The sequence below is a fragment of the Apium graveolens genome, chromosome 6 (genome assembly GCF_009905375.1).
Source record: "Apium graveolens cultivar Ventura chromosome 6, ASM990537v1, whole genome shotgun sequence".
NCBI classification, from domain to species: Eukaryota; Viridiplantae; Streptophyta; class Magnoliopsida; order Apiales; family Apiaceae; genus Apium; species Apium graveolens.
This window is the reverse complement of record NC_133652.1, coordinates 55,867,200-55,892,166: the sequence shown is the minus strand read 5'-3', so window position 1 is coordinate 55,892,166 and position 24,967 is coordinate 55,867,200. Positions and strand designations below refer to the sequence as shown.

Genomic DNA, 24,967 nt, shown 5'->3' with positions numbered 1-24,967 from the left:
TATGTGGTATTCAATTTGGATATTAAATAATCCTTTAAAATCTGAAGGTATTCAACAAGAATTGGAAAAAGTCTTTTAAAATCTTAGTGTATTCAATTTAGATTTTAAAAAGTCAATCAAAATTTGATGGTATTCAATTTGGATTTTAAAAAATCCATCAAAATCTGATGGTATTCAAAAGTCCATGGATTTTCTTTTATTTAAAAAAGTTGTGGATTTTGATAGATTTGCTAGTACATTTTTAATATCCTGAAGATTTTGATGGATTTCTAAAAAACTCCACAAAATCTGCAAGACTCTACAAGATTTTGGATCAACTCCATCAAAATCCACGAAAAATTGAAATCAACGAAAATCTTTTAAAATCCGTAGATTATTAATAATCCTTTAAAATCTGAAATGAATACACCCCTGAATCTGTGTCTTTATTCTATATATAATCACACATTTAACCTCTCATTTTGAGCCATGGCTACTACTGGAAACAAGAACATCAATGCCAAATTGGTATCTTCCCCTATCTTGTACTCTTCAATTTCTTTTTTTTTTCTTTTCTGTATTTTTTTTAATATCTATTTGATCAGTTTTAACTTGTTTTTTTGTTAATTAAACGTTGGTATTCTCTATTTGATCACAATTTTTGATATTTGATTTACCTTGTTTGCCCATTATTTTGATCTGGGTATTGTTATAAAATTATCTTGTTTGATTTATTGAACTTTTTATCAACTGCTTGTTGGGGACTTGATTATTAGCTAAGATAGTGGTCTGCAGTTTACTGATTATTGGGTTTTATCTGCCACATCATTGGTTTTATAACTACATTTGAGTCGATATTAAGCCAAACATAGCTAGTCTACAAGGTATGTAGACGATAGACTCTAGTAGTCTTAGGACTAAAGAAGCTCTTTCCGTAATTATTGCTGTGTTGGGGTTGAATATGATTTTGAAGATACATGGAGGCCTCATACCTCATCAATTATAAATTGAACTACAATTAAGTTATGGACTGATGAAACAGATTATAAAGAAGCTAGAAGTCAGTAATATTGTAATTATCGACGATCATTAAATTTGGCCTCTTAGAACGTGCGCCTAAACAATATCAATGGAATGACAATCTTAGAGTGTAAATGATCTTTCAAAATTCGAAACAATATGTTTACTGTGAAATGTGAGTTGGGCGTGGGGGAGCAGGAGCTTTTAAATTATTGTCCTACATTAAAATCATCATTTGTACAATATTTTTCTTAAACAGGACATAGCTTATACTAATTGTTAGTACGTTGTAAAGAACCAAGTTTTATTATTTCCTTAATCATCAAAGGAAGTTTCCTTATCGGTGGTTGGAATTTGAGCAGTTTATGTGTTTTGTCTTAAACATTGTCTTTCTACAGTGACAACCTTTGACATGTCTTTCAGGTACTTCTTGGAGATGTTGGAGCAGGAAAATCTAGTCTTGTCTTGCGTTTTGTGAAAGGGCAATTTGTTGAGTTTCAGGTGAATCCTAATATTCTACGTGTCTACGATGTACTTGTGTTAAGTAATTTGACTTTATACAGTATACACTACTAAAAACTAAAATAAAATATAATACCGACTTACATGATCCCTTTTTTATCTACTGTTTTTGACAATTTTATTGTCATCAAGGAATCAACAATAGGTGCTGCCTTCTTCTCACAAACAGTGGCTGTAAATGATGCAACTGTAAAGTTTGAAATATGGGATACAGCTGGGCAAGAAAGATATCATAGCTTAGCTCCAATGTACTATAGAGGAGCCGCAGCTGCTATTATTGTGTACGATATAACAAACCAAGTAAGTGTTTATGTATCCCATGGGTCATGTCTTATTTCCCATATATAAATCTTACGGGTACATTATAAAAGTGAATGTTTTGTGTGGAAAGTCAAAGGGCTTTCTCTGGCTTAATGTTTACAGACAGATGTTTGTGCAAACTAGTAATCTTAATAATACCAATTCTCAACTATCCTTACAAAGGTGTACCTGTATATCCTTATTAACTATTTGAATAGAATGTAAGACATACACGATCTAAGTATTTGTGGTTATGACGTGTACACATCAACACACATATATGTGAATTCTTTTACATATGTGATTACTGTAGATTGATTTCTTCTCTTTTCATAAATGCTTAATCTGGAGGAATAGGAACTTTTTCAATGTCCATCAACAACTTCTGATGTTGTGTTGTAACAACCAATAATTATTTTTGTAGGCGTCATTTGATAGGGCGAAAAAATGGGTTCAAGAGCTGCAAGCGCAAGGTAAAAGTTATATTTGTTGAAGGTTCTTCATTGTATGAACTTTTTCTCTACGCAAACAGATGTCTATGTTAATCAAAATTTGGTTTACCTATCTATCATTATTATTAAATTAGAGACTTAGAGGATAGTTGTAGTTTCTGATTTCTACTCAAATTTAATTTAGGTGGTCCGATCTTTAATTATTAATTATTCAGTCTTTTTAGTGTTGCTGGATTATACATGAATAATTGAAACTATTCATTTTTTATATTTTATCTTAGGCAATCCAAACATGGTCATGGCACTTGCTGGAAACAAAGCTGATCTGTTAGATTCAAAGAAAGTGGCAGCAGAGGCAAGTATACTCTTTCCTACTGCACTAAATGTACTTGCTTAATGCGTATTTGCTTCCTTTGTCCGTGTTTAAAACTAAATTCTGCTTTCTGTTTATGTGCACAAGTCTGTACCAATTTTGTTCTTGTGGATTACTTAGCTCATGTTATGTTATGTGAAGTGACATAATAGTGTTGTACTCCATCATGATCATTGGCCTTTTTATTACAAAGAATCTTATTGGCTTAACTCTGAGTTTCTGATTGCCTAAACTATTTAGATATGGATTGCATTTAGCGATATCCTCATATATGATGGCAAGCCAGTTGTATTTCTGGTGCCTGCCAACACGGTGACATGTAAAATACTATGATACACCATGTCAGAAACATCAACCTAGTTGAAGATAGCACAGTGCAGCTTCGTCTGGTTGTAGCTGCAGTGTCCATATGGAATTCAAGTAATTAAGTTAAAGTTAGTAGTGTGCTATATTCATTATGGAGTTTAATTGTTGTGAGCCTGTGCATTAGGGCAGGTAATTTTATTTTAATTTATTTTGCATTAGGGCAGGTAATTTTATTTTAATTTATTTTAACCCCTGGTATTATTTGCACCTTGATATCATTGGTTCTTTGTTGTAATATTGATTGCAATCAATTTTTTTAGCAATTTTATGTGATGGGAGATCTTAGTAGTGTTCTGCAGTGTTTATATGCAGTGTTTATATGACTGTTTGGTTCCTTACAATACGTAATTCTTCATTTTTTGTGCAATAATGAGGGAGATAATCTATGGTGGAACCCAGGGGTGACCAACAGTTAAGCGGAGGTGGCTTCCACCCCTTTTACAACTTTCAACTTGTTATGTTGGACCATGAACTTGAAAAAATAATAATAACCTTTCGCCAAGGCTTTAAATAACCACCTTAAGGGTCACTGATAGAATCTTGTAGATGCGCCAAAACTGCTTAAGAAATCTTTAGATCAGTGAACAAATGATACTGCTGAAGCTGAATGCTCAATCAAATTAGGTCACAGGAACTGAGAGGCCTCTCTCAAAATTATTGGTAACGTTGCAATGTAAATCTAAAAAAATATAATTCTAGAAATTATTTTCTATACTTTTGTACTGAATAATGATAGAGTTTTACGACTTGGCATAGTAATACTCTCAATTTTTGTTGCAATTTATGCACTCTTTATGTACACTAGGGCCTACCTGTCTCAATATAATACATGTCCTCGGCTTTTTAGCAAATGTTTATGATGCAAGTAGTAAATTCTCGGCTATCTTAGTCATCTCATCATGTAGGGTAAATATTTAATGCCTTTTGCAAAATTATTTCCTTAGTTCATCCGTATCTGCAACTCATATTGCCCTCACATTTGCTGACCATACTAAAATAAATATGATTTTTTAAAATGAATATACTAAAATAAATATGATTTTTTTACTTGAAATTGCAGTTACAGGTACTAATCGCCTAACCCTCTCTCTTTTACTAACAGTTCCCTAGTTTTAAAATTCAGGAAGCACAAATATATGCACAGGAGAACGGCCTTTTTTTCATGGAAACCTCTGCAAAAACTGCTACTAATGTCAATGACATTTTCCACGAGATAGGTAAGTTTCATTTTTAAGTACTCTAAGTTGTAAAGATGTATCACCTTGTAAAATTACACATTTAAGATAGTATTCATCACATGCAAAGGGGGTAACTGATTGTAAAATAAACATTTAAATACTGAAGGAAACTCGCATCTTGGTACTGAAATTGTTTGATGGGGGTTGATTTGATTCTTTGCAACCAGTGTTCTGAAAATTGTTGGGTCTAGGCGGTTAGACAACCTTCCAGCGGTTAATTGGGTAATAAGGGATTAAGAGCATTAATCGGCTCTATTTAGATGTTATATCTGATTAAAAAATTATTATTATTTTCCCACCTAGGCCAAATTATCCTCTACTTTTCCCTGCCCAGGCCAAATTGTCCTCCTAGGTCGCTTATTAGAACACTATATAAATAAGCCGAGTTTTGTGAGATCAATTTAGACCCCATAAACAAGTATTTTTGCATTGCATTGTGTATCCTTTGCTTGTCATCGGTGAAGCATTATTTTTATCAATTTTTATCTGATGCAGCAAAGAGATTGCCTCGTCTGCAGCCTGTGGCAAACCCATCTGGCATGGTTCTTACGGATAGGTCTGCTGATAGAGCTGTTTCTACATCTTGTTGCTCTTAAGCTTCTTTAGTAGTTGCATCTGTATGTTCTTTAGTACTTTCTGTACGGACACACTCCCATACATATGTACAGCATCTATATCTAAGTTTTTGCAAATCAATATTGAAGTTGTCCCTTCTAAATTACTTGATACTAGTGAAGTGTCCTGATTGACCGGTGGAGTGGTAAATTAAATGAAAAAAAAAAGAATTAAAAAGAAACTTATTCTCTTTAATTCTAGTATTTCGGGAAAAAGTGATTAGCAATGAAAATCATGCACTATCTCTTGCGAATAGCAAAAGTAATTCTCAGAGGAAGTTGATGAGCCACCTTAAAGCGTCCTACGCAAATAAGCTTAACATAACGCCATTAAGCTATTTCTCCCAGATGAAAAATCCAAGTTGAATATCCAGTTGCGTGTGCTATATTGAAGCGATCAGTCTTAACAATTGTAGAAGGCTTCAATTATTTCTTGCCAACTAAAGGTCACTTCGGATTCGTAAAGCCTCAGTGACAATGTTCCATCCTTGGACCTTCACCAATGCCTGCATCAGTTTCCCCTTGAATCTCTAGCCACATAGCTTAATCCATACTTTTCTTCCTTTCCAAATGTTGCAGCACTAAAGTCTACCCTAATCACATTAACCGGTCGTTCATCTTCATCTATTGTTCAGCGCCGGTTGAAGATTTAAATCTCGTGACTAGGAGGAAGTAATCCTAAGCCAACATTAACGATAATCTAAATGTTCACTTCTTATCTTGACGAGCATTCATCTGCATCAAATTTTAAAGGGTTCTATTCGTATATACTAGGATCTAGGAACATATGAATTGTTCTGGGGCAGAATCAGTGTTGTAAAAAGCGCAAATCGAATCTAAACGGTGAGGTCACCTTCTAGCGCTTAAGTGCCCGAGCGCTAAAGCGGGCGCTTAAGCGCTAAAACGGGCGCTTAAGCGGTTTTAAAAGCGGACGCTTAATCAGATTATAAATAAATAAATAAATATGTATATATTAAAAGTATTGAATATTTTTTTGAATAAAGAGATAACATTCACGTAATATAATAAATCAATAAAATAATCATTCACAAAGTCATAATCAACTTAAAAAATATAAGTAACATTTAAAAATATCAAATTATACCTTTTTTAAAAATAGAATTTATTTTTTTCTAATTATTTTTAATTCCCCTTTTAATTGGTCAAAAACCGCTTAAACGGTCAATTTATAACATAAAGGAAAAAGAATAAAAAATATATGATGATATTAAAGTGATGAACAAAGTTTAATAGATTACAAGAATAGAGTAAAGTTCTATGGAGTCCACCTTTAATTGGAGTCCCCGGAGTCCTCGGAGTCCATATATGTTCTGCAAGTAAAATATAGCTTAAAATATTGCAAAACATATTATTTTTCGACAAACATCACTATTCTATCAAAAATCTTGTAGATTGCATACATTTTACAAGCAGAACATTGCAAAAATATATATTCTACAAAACATGTTTAGTTTGCAGAACATAAATATTCATGTTGCAGAACATATTGCAGAACATACATATTGTACCGTAAATATATGAGATTTGCATGATTTTGTTGAAGTTATGCTATTTGTGTAACATGTTTTGCAAAATAACACGTTTTACAATATATTTTATTTGCAGAACGTAGATGGACTCCGAGGACTCCGATAAAAAGGTGGACTCCATAGAACTCAGCCCTACAAGAATAACCACATGTTTTTTTCAAAAATACTATATTTTCTTTGCAAAAAATACCTTTTTCACAAATTTTTATTTGCAAAAATACGATTTTTCAATTATATGCATAAAAAATTTTTGCAACTAAATACAACTAGATACGACCAAAATTTTGTTTGCAATTATCTTTTATAAAAGCCTAAAAATAAGTTGAATCTAGTTGTTGAAAACTGTATTTATGCAATTATTTTCATCTGATAATAAAATAACAAAAAAACTTTAAAAAATGTAATTTTAGTGTTATATTTGATAACCAAAAAAAATGATAGCAATATTTATATAGTAAATTCATGGTAATGGAGTAAATAACTAGGAGAAATATATGGAGTAGATATAATAAAATCTAACTGGAATCAATTATATAATATTATTCTAAAGAAAAAGACCAAATTAAGAAAAGAAAAGAGAAGGGGTAGCATTGATGATCATCACAGCTGGCAAGTATTAAAACAAAACCCCAACACTAATTGAAATAGTAAAATTAAGGGTCTACATGGCGAGGGGTTTAGAGTTAATGACTTTTAAATCACTTTCCTACAATAATTTGAAAATACCCTGCTTTCACCATTACTCTATAGTCTATATATATACACATCCTTTCCTCCTGAGAAACACAATTTCAGACAAAGCCTCTTCTTACACGTATACTACATTGCTACATTGTTATAGGGTTTGAGTTTGATTAGTGAAGAAATAAGATTATGGCAGAGCAAGAGACAAAAAGATGTGTACCTGGCTTCAGGTTTAATCCACTTGATGAAGAACTAATCACTCATTATCTCAAGCCAATGATCTTGCGAGAACAGCTCCCGTGTGACATTATCAAGTTTAGAAAAGTTTACGGTCCTTCTTCTGATCCTTGGCATGTTTTTGATCCCTATGATCATCGTTTGTGGCTTACTTCTCCTGATATTAAAGGCACTGAGAAGTTTATGTTTGCCTTTGCCAAGTTGTCCAAGCTATCAAAATCAGTCAGTAGTACTCATAAAAACACTTCGAAAAGGGCTGGTTGTGGGACTTGGGTTGGCAAGACAAGCCGGGATCAAATCACGGATGATGAGGGTAATGTTATTGGAGAAAAGAGGTATTTGGTGTTTGAAATTAAAGACATTGATTCTGCACTAGGTGTTGGAGGATGTGATGATTTGAGTAAAGTTGGTTGCTTTAGGATGCATGAATATAGCTTAAGTGGGGTTAATGCGGGTCTTGATTCTGCTGATACTACTGTTCTTTGTAAAATTACTCATGATTCCTCTAAGGTATGCCAGACTACTAAAAAGACGGGTACCAAAAATGGTGATCTTATTTCAAGAAGCATCTGTAAAGCCCTAAAGAAAGAAGAGAACAACAATAATCTTGAGGAAAGTAGCACTGTAAAAGAAGAAAATCTGACTCTGATAGATAGTGGTGGTGTTGATAATCTTGACCAAAGTAGGACTTTCAATTCACAAAGTTTGGTTGTGATAAATAGTGATATTAGTGACTGGCATGCTGCTCCTCAAGATAACAACGGTGTTGAAGAGGTGGATGCCTTAGGTGGGGATTTCTGTTTTGATGACGGTTACTATCTCACTTTGGATGACCTAAGTTTTTTCGACACGGATGGGATGCCGGAGTATCTCACTTCCATTCAAGAAGAGGGGCCACTTGAAGACAGCATGATCAACAAGCCTGGGAAAAGAAAGATTGAATTGGAGGAGCATCTACACCAAGATAAGAAGATGTGTCTTGAATAATTATTAGCAGCAGGCTCTAAGATATATATGTAATGCACTTAAACTAATGCTATTATTTTGGCCATTTTACTGAATACTAATGTTTTATATACTCTTGTAGAGTTGTAGTTGCTTTACTGTATGATAAAGTGTGCTTATGATAAGAAAACAAACAGCTCAATATAGTAATTAGTACGTAATAATTGATGTTACTGGAGTAATGGGACTTACAATAACTATGTAACAAACCTGTTTAGCATAAATGCCTAGATGACTATTTTTAGATTTTCTTCCTATAAAACTATAAATTACTGAGGTTGCCGCGTTGGTGCCAATCCGGACTCTCAGTTGTTCTAATCTATGTTGAATTCGTATAGTAAATGAACCTAATAGTAGTCTCCAGATGCTTCAACAATAGTTCTACCACCATTATTCAAGGAGATATCTAATTTTCGCATATAAATCCAATCTGGAAACGCTGCAGCCTTCAGAAAAATGAGCCTATATCCCGAATCTCACTATTTCAGATGTACTACCTTCAAATCTGGAAACACTTATCATTGTACTAGAGAAAAGGCCTAGTTAGAGAGTGACTAAGTTGCAGTAGAAAAAGTCAATCAGCCTTGCCACAACAATTCGTTTGACCATATATCTTCTTCTGTAACAGTTTTAGTTCCTCCTATACTGTTGTTTGATCAACAAAACCACTCTAGCACGGTTCTAATCTAACTCTTCCGACAACCAAGCTAAGATGGAAAACTCATAATAATAAGGTAAAATGGAATGGTAGCTAGAACATCTCCACTAACCTGGGATCTGAACAAGTGAAAGATATGAATAATAGACAACGAGCTTTACTTCCTCTGTAGAAGTTGGACATTCTGCTTTATAAATACTGATTACACCCTTATAATCTTTTCAAGAGCCTAAACGAACTCGAACATGTATCTAGCCAAGCTATATCAATTAAGACTACTGCATGAGTTAAACATATTGTGCTGAATTAAGTAGCTATTAATTAAGAGTTATAGTGGAAACAACTAAAAAATAATTAAACAGCTACCAAGTATTTCAAGAACAAGAGTCGAGTGCTAAAAACTGAATACGAAGCTATGCATATTAAAATTACCTGTTGAAGAAAAAGCTAAGCAGGAACCGGTGTGCTGTGACCAGAACTAGAACTGCTTCTATAACCATCTTGCATAGATGAGCAACCACCAGATCTCATTGTAGCGCTGCTGCCTATCTTTTGCATATCCCTTTCACCCTTCTGATACTCAGTGAAGAACTGATTCAAACCATATAAATCAAACTCCTCCTCAAATTCAACAGGCCTGTTATTACTTGGACCAATTTTGATTGATGTTCCTCCAAAAGGTCTGTCTGGTTTGAATCTATCTCTCTTCAAAGTGTCTAGCTGCTCATCTGCTGCACCACCATATACATCCAAATCCACACCTTTCTTCGGCCTGTGAAGTGTAAACAGGTTGCTTTGTGCTGTGAACAATCGCTTGTCATACACATTATATTGATCAGTATTTGCAAAACCTGAGTCCATGCCCTTCTCCTGATTGAAAAGTCTTGTCTCATACATCGCAACCTCTCCCCTTCTTCCTGTGGAAGCCATCCCTAGGGCAATATTTTCACTAATATCACCGTCTTTGTCTTTAGTAATTTTACCTCTATTCCTCATCACAACATCCTTTTCTTCCAATCTTCTCTCTCTATTAGAGTGCTCCTCACTTTCCTCCATTGTTGCAATATCAGCCTCTTTAACACCTCTGTCTCTTCTTATATTTTTTTCTTTCTAATTTAGCACTCTTAACCAATGCACACAACTCCTATTCTTTTCTTTGCTGCTCTTTCAACCTCATCTCCTTATCAACCTTGGCCCTCAATTCAACTTCCTCTTCCTTCCTCAATGCAAAGCCTCTGACACGATTATAAAATTATCACCAATTCGAACCTCCTCAAGAACTCTACCATTGACGCCTAAACGCTTATCAAGCGGAATAGAATAACCTTTTGGATTCTTCCACTTAGATATGCATGGCGGAATATTCCAATCCTTCTGATCCTCAACACTCACAGCACGAGTGCAAAACAGTCACCTTATCCAAATCATTAGCCACCAGAACCATCTTGTGCTTGAACTTTGGCGGCTCCAACGGATCAACATGCTTATCAAATAATTTAATCTTCCTCGAATTCGAACCATGAGAACTCAGCCTTAATGGTTTATAACTAATAACTTTACAGGCAGAAGATCGTGTAACAATATTTTTAGGCTGCGCAGCACTCAACCTTGCATTAATAATCTTTTCAAGAGCCATTACAGTATCTGCTGTTGTCTTGTCAATCTCTTTTTCTTCTCCTCGACTGTTTTTACGTGATCAATATCCATGTTTCAAGAATGAAAATATTTTTTTATGAGTTCGTTTGTTTAGGACTTCAGGGTGCACAGTATTTATAGGGCACCAGATTTTTAATGAGGCTAGGGTTACCATGTTTATATATTTATCTTTTAATTCTCTTTAATTATTTTTATTATTTGAATTAAAACTCGTAACTATTAAAATTTGATCAGAATTAGAGGTTACATAGGTAAATTGCCTGCTTCTGATTTTCAGAACTTTTCTAAAAATTTAATTATTTTTTCTTACAATTATTAAGTTAATAAAATACCTACTATCGTATTTTTAATATAATATTTTAATCAAACAATACAATTAGAAGTCCATTGAGGTACAGATTAAGGTGCCGATTATCAACAAATCCCAGATATCTTAGAATGACAAACTGGAACAAACATCGGATAAATTTTAATATTTCACAATATTTTATATACTAAACTGATTTATAATAAAAAAAAATTAAAACAACTCATCATGATAAACCGGATTTTAAAAATAGAGCGATAATTATTTTTTACAAATTTATCGGCTATTGGACATTTTTTAAAACAGTGAGCATATTATTTATTTGCAATTTTCAGTATTAATTTCAATATAGTTATTGAGTTCAATAAACACAAAAGGTGATTTGTAAGAAGAAATATATATATAACTAATTATGATTAGCAAATTTACTTCTTTTACAAGATTTTATCCAAAATTCAAAATATTATCAACAAAAAAATCTGCAAAGAAATTTCAAAAGAAAAAACAACATGGCAGTGCAAAAAGTGGTCTGATTATCCTAAGAAATTACACATCTTGAAGACATACATTGCACTACAAGAATCATTAAGAAACACCCCCCGCCCCCGCCCTATTTACAAAATCTTGAAAACAAACACAGCAGCTAAAAGAACAGAGCAAAACAGGGGAAAAACAGGGCACAAACATGTGGTTGAATCAGATTTAATCTGCCTAAGAACTTCATCCAACGGCAAAAATGGCTGCTTTTTTCTTGGAAGTGCAGGAGAATCATCGTCCCCAAAAAGGGCATAATCAAGAATGTGTTGAATGCCATGCACTGCAATGGAAGATGATAAAAACATGTCAGGGTGAGTGATTCTTGAGTTATCAAGTGTGAAGTTGTGAGATGTAGTGTTGGTGATTAGGATTGATCTTGATGGGAGGAGTGTTGGGATTCTTGAAGAGGGTTGGAAGAGATGGAGATCAGAGAAAGAGAGGCGTGTGGGAGAGATGTGGTAGAGAATGAGGAGAGGGTCGAAGTTGAGTGGAGAGGAGGTGGCTGTGGGGAGATGAGAGATGGCTGTGTTGCTTGGGATGAAGAGAGTGGCTGTTAGCGGGAGGAGGTTTAATGATGATGTTGAGGAGGAGAGGAGATTGGCCCATATTTGGAAGCCTGGTTGGCTTGTTAAGGAGTCTATGATTGTGTTGAGTGTTTCTTGTTCTTGGTTTGTGAGTTGTTGTGGTGGTGGTGGGGTGGTTGGAGGTGGAGGTGAGGTGGTTTGAGGTGGTGGGGTGGTGGGAGAATGTGGTGGTGGAGGGGTGGAATGATGGGGTGGTGGTGGAGGGGATTTATGTGGTGGTGATGGTGGGGTGGAATAATGAGGTGGTGGTGGTGGAGGATAATGATGTGGTGGTGGAGGAGGGGATTGATGTGGTGGTGGTGGAGGGGATTGATGTGGTGGTGGTGGTGGTGGTGGAGGAGAATGATGTGGTGGTGGTGGTGGAGGAGAATGATGTGGTGGTGGTGGGGTGGAATGATTGGGTGCCGGTGGTGGGGTGGTGGTATGATGTAGTGGTGGAGGAGGAGGGGTGGTTGTTGGATGGGATGAGATGAGATGGAGGTTGATGATTGTTAGTGCAATCAGGAGAGAGAAGTTTTTTGCCATGAGAGAGAGAGAGAGAGAGAGAGATTCTCTGATGTTCTTGATTAAGAGTTCTTTGAGATTGTGTGTATATATAGGATGCAGAAACTGTTCATGAATGGTGATTTTGCAACTGAACTGAAACAGAATTTTCCCGCCAGATTATTTTGAGATTAGTGAATTTATATTTTAGCTGTGGGGTTAGTTTTGTGATATTGTAGTACTAGTAAAAAGTAGAGTTGCTCAGTTGCCATACTACAGAAGATCTCTATTTTGATTAATTTTAGTTTGATTATTTATGTATGTTTTGTACATCTAAGTTCTGAAAGTGCCTTTAACAGAAACAGATTATTTCATAGGGGCAATGGGGTATGTTAAGATGAAGGTAGTTTGGAGATCTTAGATTGTTTTAGCTTCTTCTTTGATGAATTGGTGAGATGTATGACAGAGGGGTTTGTCTGAGACTCCGAATGCTCGGAAGAGCTTTAACTTTGAAGTTGTGCAATGTTTGGAATGCAACAGGTTTTCTGAGGGGCTACGTCTGTTGATAAGATGGAGAATAAAGCTAAGAGAAATGTCTACAACTTACCATATGTATTTCTCTAATGGATTGTGATTAGTTCCTCGAATGCTTTAGGAGGCTTGACAATAACGGTGTACCAGGCGAAATTCCAGTCATTGCCCATTTGACTAGGCTTACCTTGGTGTAAATTATTCTTACTCAATGATCCTTCTTAATAGCAGTTATTTTTAACGTCATAAGGTTTGTTCAGTGGCATCTGCATCATTGAGTAGAGCAAGAGTCCGAACAAAAGGAATCGCCCGGGGAAGTCTGTGGCTTGTTGGAACAAATTCCTCATCTCAACACAGTACGAGATTATATATTTAATTCTTCATCAATATTTTGAAGTAGAAACTCACCATGGTTTTTAAAACATTGTCAAAAATCATTATAAGATATACATGTTTAATTGAACTTTTCTAGTTTTATGATTTACGTTGTCGCTTGACTTTAGATGAGGACGTTGTGGAAGACAAGCCAGCGCGACTTAGCTCAGCCTTGTCTTTGCTGAAAGCCTTTTGTAGATCCTCTTTAAGCTCCATATAACGTTGCTTCTTGATCTCTTGTTCTTCTGCAGAACCCTTGTTGAGGAAGAAGGACTCATCGTGCAAATCATCTAACATAAACTTATCCAGCACTTCTGAGCAGTTTGAAAAATACCGTCGACCTGTCTCCACTGCAATTGGTACAATCACATATCAATGCCATTAAAATTATTTTCCCAACAGTAAAAACAATAGGGAAATGAGGAGTGTAAAAAACTAGATACTGACATTAATTAACATTATTATTTCCAAGTTGGATTGCAGTTAAGTATGATATGTAAAGACATCAGGTATTGTTGGTTTACCTTCTTGAGTCTATGATGTAGACAAAAAAATAAAGTACTACTACTTATATTACCTAAACCCTGAATATAAAGCACGGATAGAGACTGCTTAAGACATATGCACTAGTAGCGCCAAGCTGCTGTTTGACTTGAAATATATATGCCGACTTAAATCAAGGTGATTTTTCAAAAAAGCATGGCTAGTGAAGAGCGTAGATATAAAACAGCATATATGTATTGCAAGATCCAAGATCCACTTAAGATGGTAAGAAAATGTGGTATATGAACATACACAACGATCTTGTAAAAGATTGTAAAATTGATTTCTTTCTCTACTACATTAGCATGTACCTGTCTTTTTAAGGGCAGCTATTTTTGCAAGAATTCTTTCATTCTTTACTGTGGGTATCTTGTCTGCATCGACATCCTTCAAATCACCATTTGAAACTTTTGACTGCAGAAGGCCGGCATATTGAAATGTTGCCTCGGCATTTGCAATCTCCATCGCTAGCTTCGCTTCGGAAGGGAAGAGTAGATGTGCCAATGCCACTGTCAGAGAGAAACATAGCACAGACAATTAAGAACAAAGTGTATGCACAGATAGCCAAGTATCCTGGATGCCGACACATCAACTGTAGCTAGCTAAGTATACAATAGAATGATGGTACAGATTAATGTAATAGCTAAGTTCTATCGGCTGCATATCTAACTACTTTAACTCGCATTCATGCAGAGTAACATAGGCAAATAAGGCTAAATTTAAGGGTAGGAATTACATTTACAAAGAAATTAAATTTTAAATCTCTAGGAAACAATTAGTAAGGCATTATCACCTTCTATTGGAAAAACATGGGCTCAATCCTGTGGTTTTCCTTCAATCCTTCTTACTGGAAAACCACAGCATAACTAGCTTTGACAGTCCGTGTTTAGAATATAGTCATATACATACATTTAGTATATCAAATTAGGAACTTTTCCCTGCTACACATTGTCATATTAAGAAATGTACTTAGGTTACTCCTTAGACACTAAATTCATGGAAAACAAATACCATTTACCACTATATATTATACTGAATGACATGGATGTACTCTTTTTAAATAGTATAACACGCAACATACGCTCAGAAAAGAAGAAATAGTAACCTCTGTTCTTGAGGTCGATATACAGAAGCTTCATGTGCCGATCATCATCCATAACTGGAGAAGAGCTTGAAGCATTTGTGGCCATCGGGATTCTGCACATTTCGCGCTCCAAAACGTCGATGCATAAACGATATTTATTTGATTTATGACCCTGCTCTGTTATCGCATGATAATCCTTGGGTCTTGTCAATTTTCTGCAGATGATAACAGAGTTCTGTCCATCTGGTGTTGCTTCCAATGCAGAAGCTCCTTCTTCCAACAGTTTTACAATTATCGATGGTTCTCTGCGTAATGCAGCAACATGGAGAACTGTGTAACCCTGAGCATTACGAAGGTTGACATTAGCCAAACCCAAATTAAGCACCTCAGATACAACCTTCGGATCACAGTATGCAACAGCATAATGAAGGGCATGTGCTGCATCTAAGGTTATATCAGACTCAGGAAGGAGACGCTTCACTAGTTCAACATCATCTGAATCTAATGCTTTGTGTATTTTCCTAATCCTCTTCTCACACAAGAGATCATCAGTTACCATGGCACTATTATTCTCTTCCCAAATGTGACACTGGGATGTTAGGCGAATCGACATAATATCCTTTGCTACTTCAGATGGGACTTCCTTTTCGATAGAGATACTGTCAAGATCTGAATTCGCCACTCTATGAATACATTGATTAAGAAGCTGAATTAACTGACAATGAAAGGCAACCAAAATGATGGGAAGGACATCTTCAACAAGAGCCTTCTCGACAAAGTTAAAAAGACGCCGCTGCAATCACAATGTAGTACTAAATCAAAATTTACGACTCTAACAAATAAGAGATAAAATTGCTAAACAATGGAAGAGAGTAACGTTCATATTGATGTTCTCAGGAACTACAAGAGGATATAATTATTCTTCATCATTACTAAGGCCTAAAATGACAGAAATTATATATATTTCATATTTACTCATCTCATACTCTTGAAAGTCAAAAGGATATGACAAGTAATAAGATTCATTACCTTTAATAATATGAGAGTTCCTCAGAAGGAATATTAACCAATTCAACTCATAACTCCATAAGAATCTAACTTAATATTTTTCGCATTACACGTCATTTTTAGCTCATCGTTCAGGATTTAGCAACTTGAAAAGCAACAGGCTATGCCCTAACTATCCTGTCACATACACAATCAATCGCACACCTTAAATGAAAATCATATGGCTCTTAAGCCAGTCATGCAAAATTACTTTTGATGTTTAAGATCACATCAAGTTTTAGTTAGAAGGCCTGACAAAAAACAAAAACAAAAGTTTCGGTTAGAAGGTGTTTTGCAGCCAAATGGGATGGAAGATGTACTATGTTAAATAAGATCATTCCATTACCAAGTCTTGACCTAATTGAATTAAGATACAACATAAAGATCCGTAGATTTATCTATAGTAATTCTTGCTATCAGTTCACAAAAATAAACTACTCTGCTGACCGGTTTCCGTTGCACTACAACAACAAAGCCTCAGCAATGCAAGGAGCAAAAAAGAAAATTTCAAATAAGAGATGCATGGTTTAAGACTTGTCCTCATGTGAGGCTTAACTTTGTCAAATTCCAATATGTGAATCTCATACGCAATTCAGTAGTTCGAAAGTAATTAAAGCATCATCTGGCTAATTGCATAATAATGTGTTTCAGTTACATAGAGCATGTTATTTTATTTAAGGGAACTTGTCCTGCATAAGCAACTAATGTCGACCTTACAATTTTACAAAGTTGCATTTTCAAGAAATTTACAATGAGTGGTAGAATATTTTTAAGTGTTGGGTAAATGACTTTGGAGGTTTATGCTTGACTGTAGCTACCTTTATACTCCCTCCGTCTCACTAGGTTCTTAACATTTGAAATAGAAAGTTCGGAACGTATTTTAAGGCTCTTATTTAGTATAGTTCCATAAATTTTAAAATTTTCTTTTTCTGACAAAGTTCAAACATTAAACGTGTTTATTCAGAAAAAGAAAATTTTAAAAATGAGTTATGAGACCATATTAGATAAGAATCTTAAAATGCGTCCTCGATCACTCCATTTCAAATGTTAATAACATAGTGGGACGGAGGGAGTACCATTTTTGTTTTAGGGAGAAGGGATTCCTCTAATGCCAAGAGCATGACCTTTCTTTCGTTCTAGATTTCTCATTTGAGCTAGCATTCTTTTTCTGGATTGGTCAGTTTGTCTACTTTTGAGATAGTTGTGTGTGCCTAAAAATCTTGACAGTATTTGTCGGAACCAATCTTTGTGGTTAATACTTTTTCAAGTACAGGTACACCATCATTTTCTGTATGCTGGCTAATGAGGTATTCACGGCTGCCCCCATTGTTGACAATTTTTATAAATTTGCTTACCTATCTGTACTATACCATTAAAGCCAAAACATTCAAAGTTTGTCAGTTTGGTTCCAGGTCGATCATCCTGTTCAATTAAATAACTAGATAAATAGTAACATTATTATCAATTATAACTAACCAACTCATTACCTTTTCTAACAAAAAAATGTTACCTCATATATCTTTTCAAACGAAAATCTCCAAAAACACTAATTATACACATCAACTGCAAAGATATATATAAAAAAAGCGTGCTATAGTATACAAGAAATGAAAAAAACATAAAATACAAATCTTTACTTGAACAGGTGAAGAAAGCAACAAACCTGATATAGTGAAACCAGTTCCGGAACCTGAAAGATGGCAGAAGCATACATCAATTCCACCGAAAAGTTGATTGCAGGTCTGCATGTATGATGGTCACAACCACCATCGACACAAGTCGATACCTCTGGTGGACAAGGTTTCAAGTTTCCAGTATACAAATAGCTTAGAAATACAAGGAATGACTCATATCCAACACTACCATATGGCAACAACTTGCTCATGTAATATTTTGGTCTACTTTCCTTCTTATCCAAAGAATTCATATCTTCCTTAAATTTCTCATGGAAAAAGTTACTCCTAGTAGCCAATATACAGCGATGTACACCAACAGATACATCATCAACTGCAATATCAGCATCACTATAATCGATGCCGAGAGAGCTGACCATAAGTTGCTCCAAGCTAGCACTGAGCTTGGCTAAACTAATAATTTCGGGACTCGAACCTCCCTCGGGGACAGAGTGGGTAGGTAAATTGTAGCATGTGGAACCGTTGGATGCAAGTGAAGAAGTAAAGCTCATATATGATTGTTCAAGTAAATCCTCCATTGCCAAGAACTAATAATCTAGTCCTGCTTTTCAAGTTAAAATATGAATTAATATTGGTAAAACTCACGCAAAGTTTTACAGCTGCAACTTACACAAAGTAAGATTTTAGAATTCATCAAATATTTCAAATGAGAACAAGCATATGATCAAGAATAATATGGAGTAAACTTAGCAATCAACTACTTTATTTCTAACTAGATATAGAACGGAAATTTTGATACCTCTATGATATAAGCTGATTATTACTGATTCTTCGAATGATACCAAATAAAGAAAAAAGTACTAAAATGAAAGCAAGCTAAGACCTCTTTTGTTGATATTTCCATCATCAATTACAATCAACATGGTCCTGAATCAGAGAGCATATACTAAACAGAACCCATTTATAATCACTCTGAGAGAGAGAGAGAGAGACCATCAAATCCCATACATATAGCACCTGAGAGAAGTCAAAATTAAATGATATTCCACATAAAGATTGAATATTTCTTCAAAAACTTGAAAACCCTGTTCACAAAAGAGAGAATCACAATCAGTAACTGAAAACTTATCTAGACTACAATTAATTTGCCATTAAGAAAATACTCATCAAAGCTCAAGAGAGACACACATATAGATATAAGTCAAGAAGAGAAGGAAATTTGAAGATAAAGATTGAATCTTTGTGAAAAATCTTGAAAATCCAAGCTGGCTAAAGAAACAAGTTGAGGTGACTAAATAACAGAATTCAAAACGATTCTTTCTTTCTTTCTAGTGGTGAGAGGAAAAGGAAAGCTAAGTTTCATTTGCTGATAAAAATAATAATAAAAAAGTGGATTTTCATGAAAAGACAACGTCAGGCCAGATGATTTTGCTCAAGTGACGATGACTGATGTTGTCACTTTAGTGGCGTCACTCTCTTTTTTTAATCTAGGGGACAGCCCAGAGAGATAGATACCAAAATTACACAATAATCAGATGTCGCTTCTAAACCCTTACGCCCCATTTTGTGTATGCTTCTCCTATCTTTTACTAATTTGCCCCTTGACCTGCTTCATGATCTCCACAATCAAATTGACTTGTTTGCCTTTATTATTTCTTCTCTTATATAATTAAGTCATGAGCCTTACACAGGTTCATAAAATTACCTTGGGCTCAAAGACTCACCTTATCTTTTTGGTGAAAAGTCGAAAATTGTTTGTACACAACTTACGTTTACGCCAGCAGCCATCTATGTCGTATTGCTCAAGTCTACATCATCAGGAGCACAAGTTCGATTCATAAAGTCAGGATGGTATGGATTGCAGAGGATTGGAAGCAGCGGGCCATACTGGTTAAAGTAAAATGGCTTAAAACTGCGGGAGGAATTCGAGTTTGAAAGATAGTCGATGATCTTGTTAACTATATTGACAAGTTTGGTAGTGACCTCTTTGCTCTTTGTCATGGTTTCTTGTGTAGTAATGTTGTCCACGCATGGCAGAATATCATCTAATATTGTATGGGCTGTTGGATTCTTAACCCACTACTTCATTGCAATAGTGGTATCGAACAGCGAAAGCAAAAATTCGATAAAAGTCAAAAGAAGTATAACATTAGATATTATGATTAGTTTCAATCTCAATGAGTCTATGACATCATGTATATTATCTAAATTATCCACTGCTTTTTCAGTAAGAGTGGTAGCAGAAGAGTTAATCTTTTCTTGTTTCCAGTCAATGCCGGTTTGGACACTAGTAGTCAGGCAAACTTGATTCACTTGAATTTTCTTAGCAGCGCCAATATATTCTGATAAATCTCCAGGTTTATTCCTAGTTCAATTTGCAGAATCCACAACATAGGTTATTGTTTTTGATGTACTATTATGAAACTTCCCCAGACCAGTGTATAAGATGACACTGTTAGAATATAAGATCCTGAAAAGGGCCATTCTCTAACACTTTGAGGTTTTAGAGTAACTGGTTCCTTGACATGGTATCAGAGCTCAGGCTGGTAGAGGACTCAGGTTCGATCCCTGTCACCCCCAATATTTCTCACAATTTATGAGGGACACGAAAGACAAATATATGCCCCGAAAATGGGCGCCCGTGATCCACTCTTCGACCCATAAATGGGCTCTCGAGTGAGGGGGAATGTTAGAATATAAGATCCTGAAAAGGGCCATTCTCTAACACCTTGAGGTTTTAGAGTAACTGGTTCCTTGACAGACACATCCAACGATTGCGACAGTAGTGAAGAGTATGAGAAAAATAAGTTAAAGAGCATAAGCCAAACATGAATAGCCATAAGGTTCCCTTTGACAACAACAACAACATAGACAAATGAAAGACAGACACAACCTAAATAACACAAACCAGATAACTGCCATAATCCAGGGAGGAACAACAGTGAAACCCACATACTTGTCCTCAACTCGTTGTGTCGCCGTTAGAAGTCCCATATGTAATATCTGGAATATCGCGTGTAATTATTTTTATCAATAAATGATTATTATGTGTTTATTATGTGATTTTTGGTGAATTATCTGATAATTGGTGTTGTTATGTGGATGTTTATATGTGATAAAATGTGAGTATGTTAATTATTTTATGTCCAGAATAAAATATAGATAAGTGTGGTATTTTTCTGGTAATTTTTGGAGTGTTATATGATTTTATATTAATTTATGAATTTGTTAATTATTTTCTGAATAATTACAAAATTATTTTATAAAGCTGGGAGTCGTCCAAACTCAGTCTTTTTTACGTTTTTACAACCCGAAACTCTTCAAAAAACTCCATCCTAACCTAATCTGGTAATTCCGGACATTTTTCGTGTTTTGACTTTTTCGATCCGAATTACGGTTTGGCCCGCACGCGTCCCGACGTAAAATTTTCGATACGATAATCATTTCGATATATCAACAAAACCCGTATTCTCAAAAGACGGGATATTATTACATTATTTTCGTATAAAGTGTTTCATAAGAAGACCGGTTTGGATAATTATCCAATACGGGTATCAAATCGGATCGTTTTTACAGTTACTTAACGGCTAAGCAACTAATTTATTGATCCAATACAATCCAACACGAACCAATATTCCATAAATATATATAGTCCTATTATTATTTCATTTTATTCATATAATTATAAACAACCAGTTAAAACTATTAAATTACAGAGAAAAACCCTAAAACGTTGTGTTCTTCATAATCAAACCCACGAACGAAGGCGTTATCGAACTCTGAAGCGTGCAATATATCAAATCGAAGCTCTCGAAAAACTCTTTCTGAATCAATCAACTATTTTGGTGCAGAAATCAAAGTATTTTTCTTATTTAATTATTTTATTTTGAATTAATTATGGATTAAATTAGGAATTTTTATTCTTGATGTTGTTGATATGGTTTGATGCTAGAATCATGTAGATCTTTTCTTCTTGGTCATTTTGGTATATTATACTTCAAATTTGGAGTTCAATAACATATAGAAATTGATGTTTGATTCTCGAAATTAAAAACTAGGGTTTATGTGTTTGAATATTTGTAATTGGAAATTGGGTGTTTCTTCGTTAGGGGTTATCGTATTAAATTGATCATACCAACTTGTAGATCGTTGGAAGATGAATTGATTGATGTAAGTTGTATGAACACAGGGTACCTGAATCTAATTGGCCGAAAAATTGAGCCCAGCGGAGGCGAAAGTTTTAGTCGCGTTTTCCGGCTAATTATGTGCTTTGTTGATGATATGCTTTATATGACTGCGTTTCTGGAAGCAAGAGCTTTAATTTCTGTTGTTTTGATGAAGTTCTGGGTCAATTTATGAGTTGTCGGAAAGCTTGAAGGACGGCGGAAGTCGCCGTTAATGGCTTCCCCGCCTTCGACGGTGGAGAAGGAGGAAGACGAGGCTAAACTACAGTTTAGTCCTCGGTCTTTTTCCCTTTTTTCAAAATAATCCATGTATCTTCAAAATCTTATAAAAATAAGATTTCTGTTTTATATATTTTCAAAATTAATATTTATGTTTATTTAATTTTCAGAAATTAGTTTTTAATTGATTTTAAATTCTGAAAATCAATATTTTTAATTTTAAAAATAATTTTAAATTTGAAATTAAATATTAATTATTTAATTAATTTTAAGTGATAATTAATTATTTAATTAATCAATTAATTTAATTATTAATTAATTTATTGATTTAATTAGTTATTAATTAATTTTAATTGATTATTTAATTAGATTTAAATAATTCTTTTGATTTAAAAATACTGAAAAATAGTTTCGAGTTTTAAAATATTATTCTAAAATATATTCAAGGCTCGATAATTATTATTAAATGATCTTGAGTCCGAATTTGAGTATTCGAACTCTGTTATTTAATTATAAAATGACTCGGAGACCCATTTTAATTCCAATTTTTTTTTTCAAAAATTCACATTAAATACTTGGAAAATCATGTTAACCCCGAATCTTCTTCGAATAATTATTATAATTGAATATCTTACGTGCTATGTGTTATACGTGATCCAATTGATGTACAATATGACTGTATGTGCATTGTTTGACTGTTTTTGCTGTAACTTTCAATCCGTACGTCGGATTTGGGTAAAACGAAGGGTACTTAGAAGCTTGTAACGAATAGAACGAGATGAGAATGAGTATTGATAAGTACATGTGATGTTTAACAGAGGAAACAAGATGTAGAAAGGGAAAGCATGTAGTCAGTGAGTGGGAACCAATTGATAAGTGCTAGTAAAGTAAAAGCAAGAATTGATAAGGCAAGTGTTCTTATTCTTCTTGATTATATTGCAAGTATTTTTGAACTCTCTTCATTATGTTGCAAGTATTACAAATAGTTCTTATTCTATATTATAAGTACTTTGAAGTACTTAACCCTAAACCCTGATTTTTATTGATCTTGAGCCATAAGCCTTATTCTTTGGAAACCACTGATTGTTGAATTCTCAGATACGAACCACATATATACGATACTACTCCACAAATACATATCTATCATATACTGATTCTTGATATGGAATTATTCAACATTCAAACCTTTGTGCTTTGTATAACAGAAGACCAATCCTTGTAACCCTTGAATCCTTTATCTTCTACTTTCTGATTCTTTCTTTGATCGAAAGCCAATCTTTATGATTCCATTGTTATACCTTCTTGAAATTACATATCATCCTATGCTTCGAGATAAATATTGTTTATGATTCAACTATTGACTTACATTGCTTATCATATTGTGATTCTGGAATTGGATTGTTTTTAAATATGGACCATATTCGTGATCGGACCAGATTCATGGTCATAATAGTCCAATGTGTGCCTTGGATCCAGTATATAGAGCAAAGCTGGGAGCCTTGCTCAGGGTTAGTGCGTGAGTGATCAGCAGCCTAACCTTGGTTTTTAAAAATAAAAGTGAATATCCAATTCTAATAATTGTTTATCAAGAAGCTTGATTCCTTATATCATTTAAATTGATCATTGTTTAATCTCAGTGTTATCATTATGACTTGCTGAACTAGTTAGATCACTCTTGCAAATCTGTTTATATTCTTTCCAGTGAAAAAGGAAACTGGTGGTAGCGAGGATCCACAAACAAGTGTGCGAGCTAGGTATCCAGGTTGAGATGTGATAAGATAGCAGATGGTGTTTGGCTTAGTTTGTGTTAATAGTTTGTAATAAAGTTTAATTCAGTTGTAAGATAACTAAACTGGGATTTGGTACGTTTGTAATATAAATAAGGTTGTGGCTTGTGGACATACTTTAAACTGCGTCGATCCGTGGATTGTGGTAAGTATGGTCATTGCATATATATTATATTCATAAACAGGTTTAAATATGGTATGTGTGTGTGTGTGTTGTAGATCCTAAACTTATGATCCGGGTTTGGAGGGCGCTACAAGTTTGGCATCAGAGCTAAGGTTTAAAGTCACTGCCACAAGCCTAGATTTTCGGGAATGGGTAGAGGGTTAAAATTAGTATTAGGAAATAAAGAAATAGAATGTCGAGAAGTTGAGTACGACTAAATATTAGGCTTTAGTATGATCCGTGACGAGATTTGAGATTTTTATCTAGTAGAGTAATTTTCAAATAGCAGCGATGGCAGATTCCTTTATTTCGATATCATCTGATCACTCGGAGCCTTCAGTCGGAGGACTGTCATCTGATCCATGTCCTGCTCTTCCGTCGGTATCATCTATAATACATGTTGCGATGGTTGTACCAATGCGAGCTATTTCACCTCCAGGTGTGAGACCGCCTATTTGAGGACCTCCACTGTTGATTCTATCTCTACTGGATATTCAGTTACGAGTACATCTTTCCAGTTTACTCCACACCCTGTTCCATACTATAAGTATAAGGCTCTTCTTTTGGAACGAGAAGCCATGTTGGCACAGATGCAGGAGCTACAACATATTATAAGAACTATAATGTGGATAGGAATGTGAAGGAACTTCGAAATGAGATTCAGGTTACCCGAAGAATACTCAAGGCCAGACTTCATGGAGCTACTTGCGAGTATGCAGCCCCAAATGCTCTTATGGGATGGGTAAGAGAGGTACTGGGAGATTTGGAGAGGCTTGGTGGATCAGAGTTTCCCTGAAGCGGGACGACGGAGATGATGTGATGGCTAATATATGTA

At 34.8% G+C, this 24,967-nt stretch overlaps 3 protein-coding genes and 1 pseudogene across 9 annotated transcripts; 1 reads left to right on the top strand and 3 right to left on the bottom strand.

The window, feature by feature from the left end:
- The first annotated feature begins 382 nt into the window (after nt 1-382).
- LOC141668402 (ras-related protein RABF2b) lies at nt 383-4,971 on the top strand. Of its 2 annotated transcripts, none has more exons than XM_074475280.1 (7): nt 383-507; nt 1,423-1,500; nt 1,654-1,821; nt 2,246-2,294; nt 2,555-2,628; nt 4,115-4,229; nt 4,746-4,971. In XM_074475280.1, the coding sequence occupies exons 1-7, from the start codon at nt 469-471 to the stop codon at nt 4,844-4,846; spliced, it is 624 nt and encodes a 207-aa protein (XP_074331381.1). In that variant the 5' UTR covers nt 383-468; the 3' UTR covers nt 4,847-4,971. The 2 variants fall into 2 exon arrangements, with proteins under 2 accessions (XP_074331381.1, XP_074331382.1); XM_074475281.1 differs by having other exon boundaries at nt 388-507; nt 4,136-4,229.
- A 4,421-nt stretch (nt 4,972-9,392) lies between these two features.
- On the bottom strand, nt 9,393-10,808 carry LOC141665090 (SNW/SKI-interacting protein A-like; annotated as a pseudogene).
- A 767-nt stretch (nt 10,809-11,575) lies between these two features.
- Nucleotides 11,576-12,658, bottom strand: LOC141665088 (uncharacterized). Its single transcript, XM_074471071.1, has one exon. The coding sequence runs from the start codon at nt 12,605-12,607 to the stop codon at nt 11,576-11,578; it is 1,032 nt and encodes a 343-aa protein (XP_074327172.1). The 5' UTR covers nt 12,608-12,658.
- A 781-nt stretch (nt 12,659-13,439) lies between these two features.
- Nucleotides 13,440-19,295, bottom strand: LOC141664271 (BTB/POZ domain and ankyrin repeat-containing protein NPR1-like). Of its 6 annotated transcripts, none has more exons than XM_074470186.1 (6): nt 18,968-19,295; nt 18,663-18,864; nt 17,809-18,380; nt 15,120-15,891; nt 14,326-14,523; nt 13,440-13,821 (listed from the first exon to the last, which is right to left on the bottom strand). In XM_074470186.1, exons 3-6 carry the CDS (start codon nt 18,355-18,357, stop codon nt 13,571-13,573), a joined length of 1,770 nt encoding a protein of 589 aa, XP_074326287.1. In that variant the 5' UTR covers nt 18,358-18,380; nt 18,663-18,864; nt 18,968-19,295; the 3' UTR covers nt 13,440-13,570. The 6 variants fall into 6 exon arrangements, with proteins under 6 accessions (XP_074326287.1, XP_074326291.1, XP_074326292.1 ...); XM_074470190.1 differs by having other exon boundaries at nt 18,773-18,864; XM_074470191.1 differs by having other exon boundaries at nt 18,797-18,864.
- Between the last annotated feature and the right edge of the window lie 5,672 nt (nt 19,296-24,967).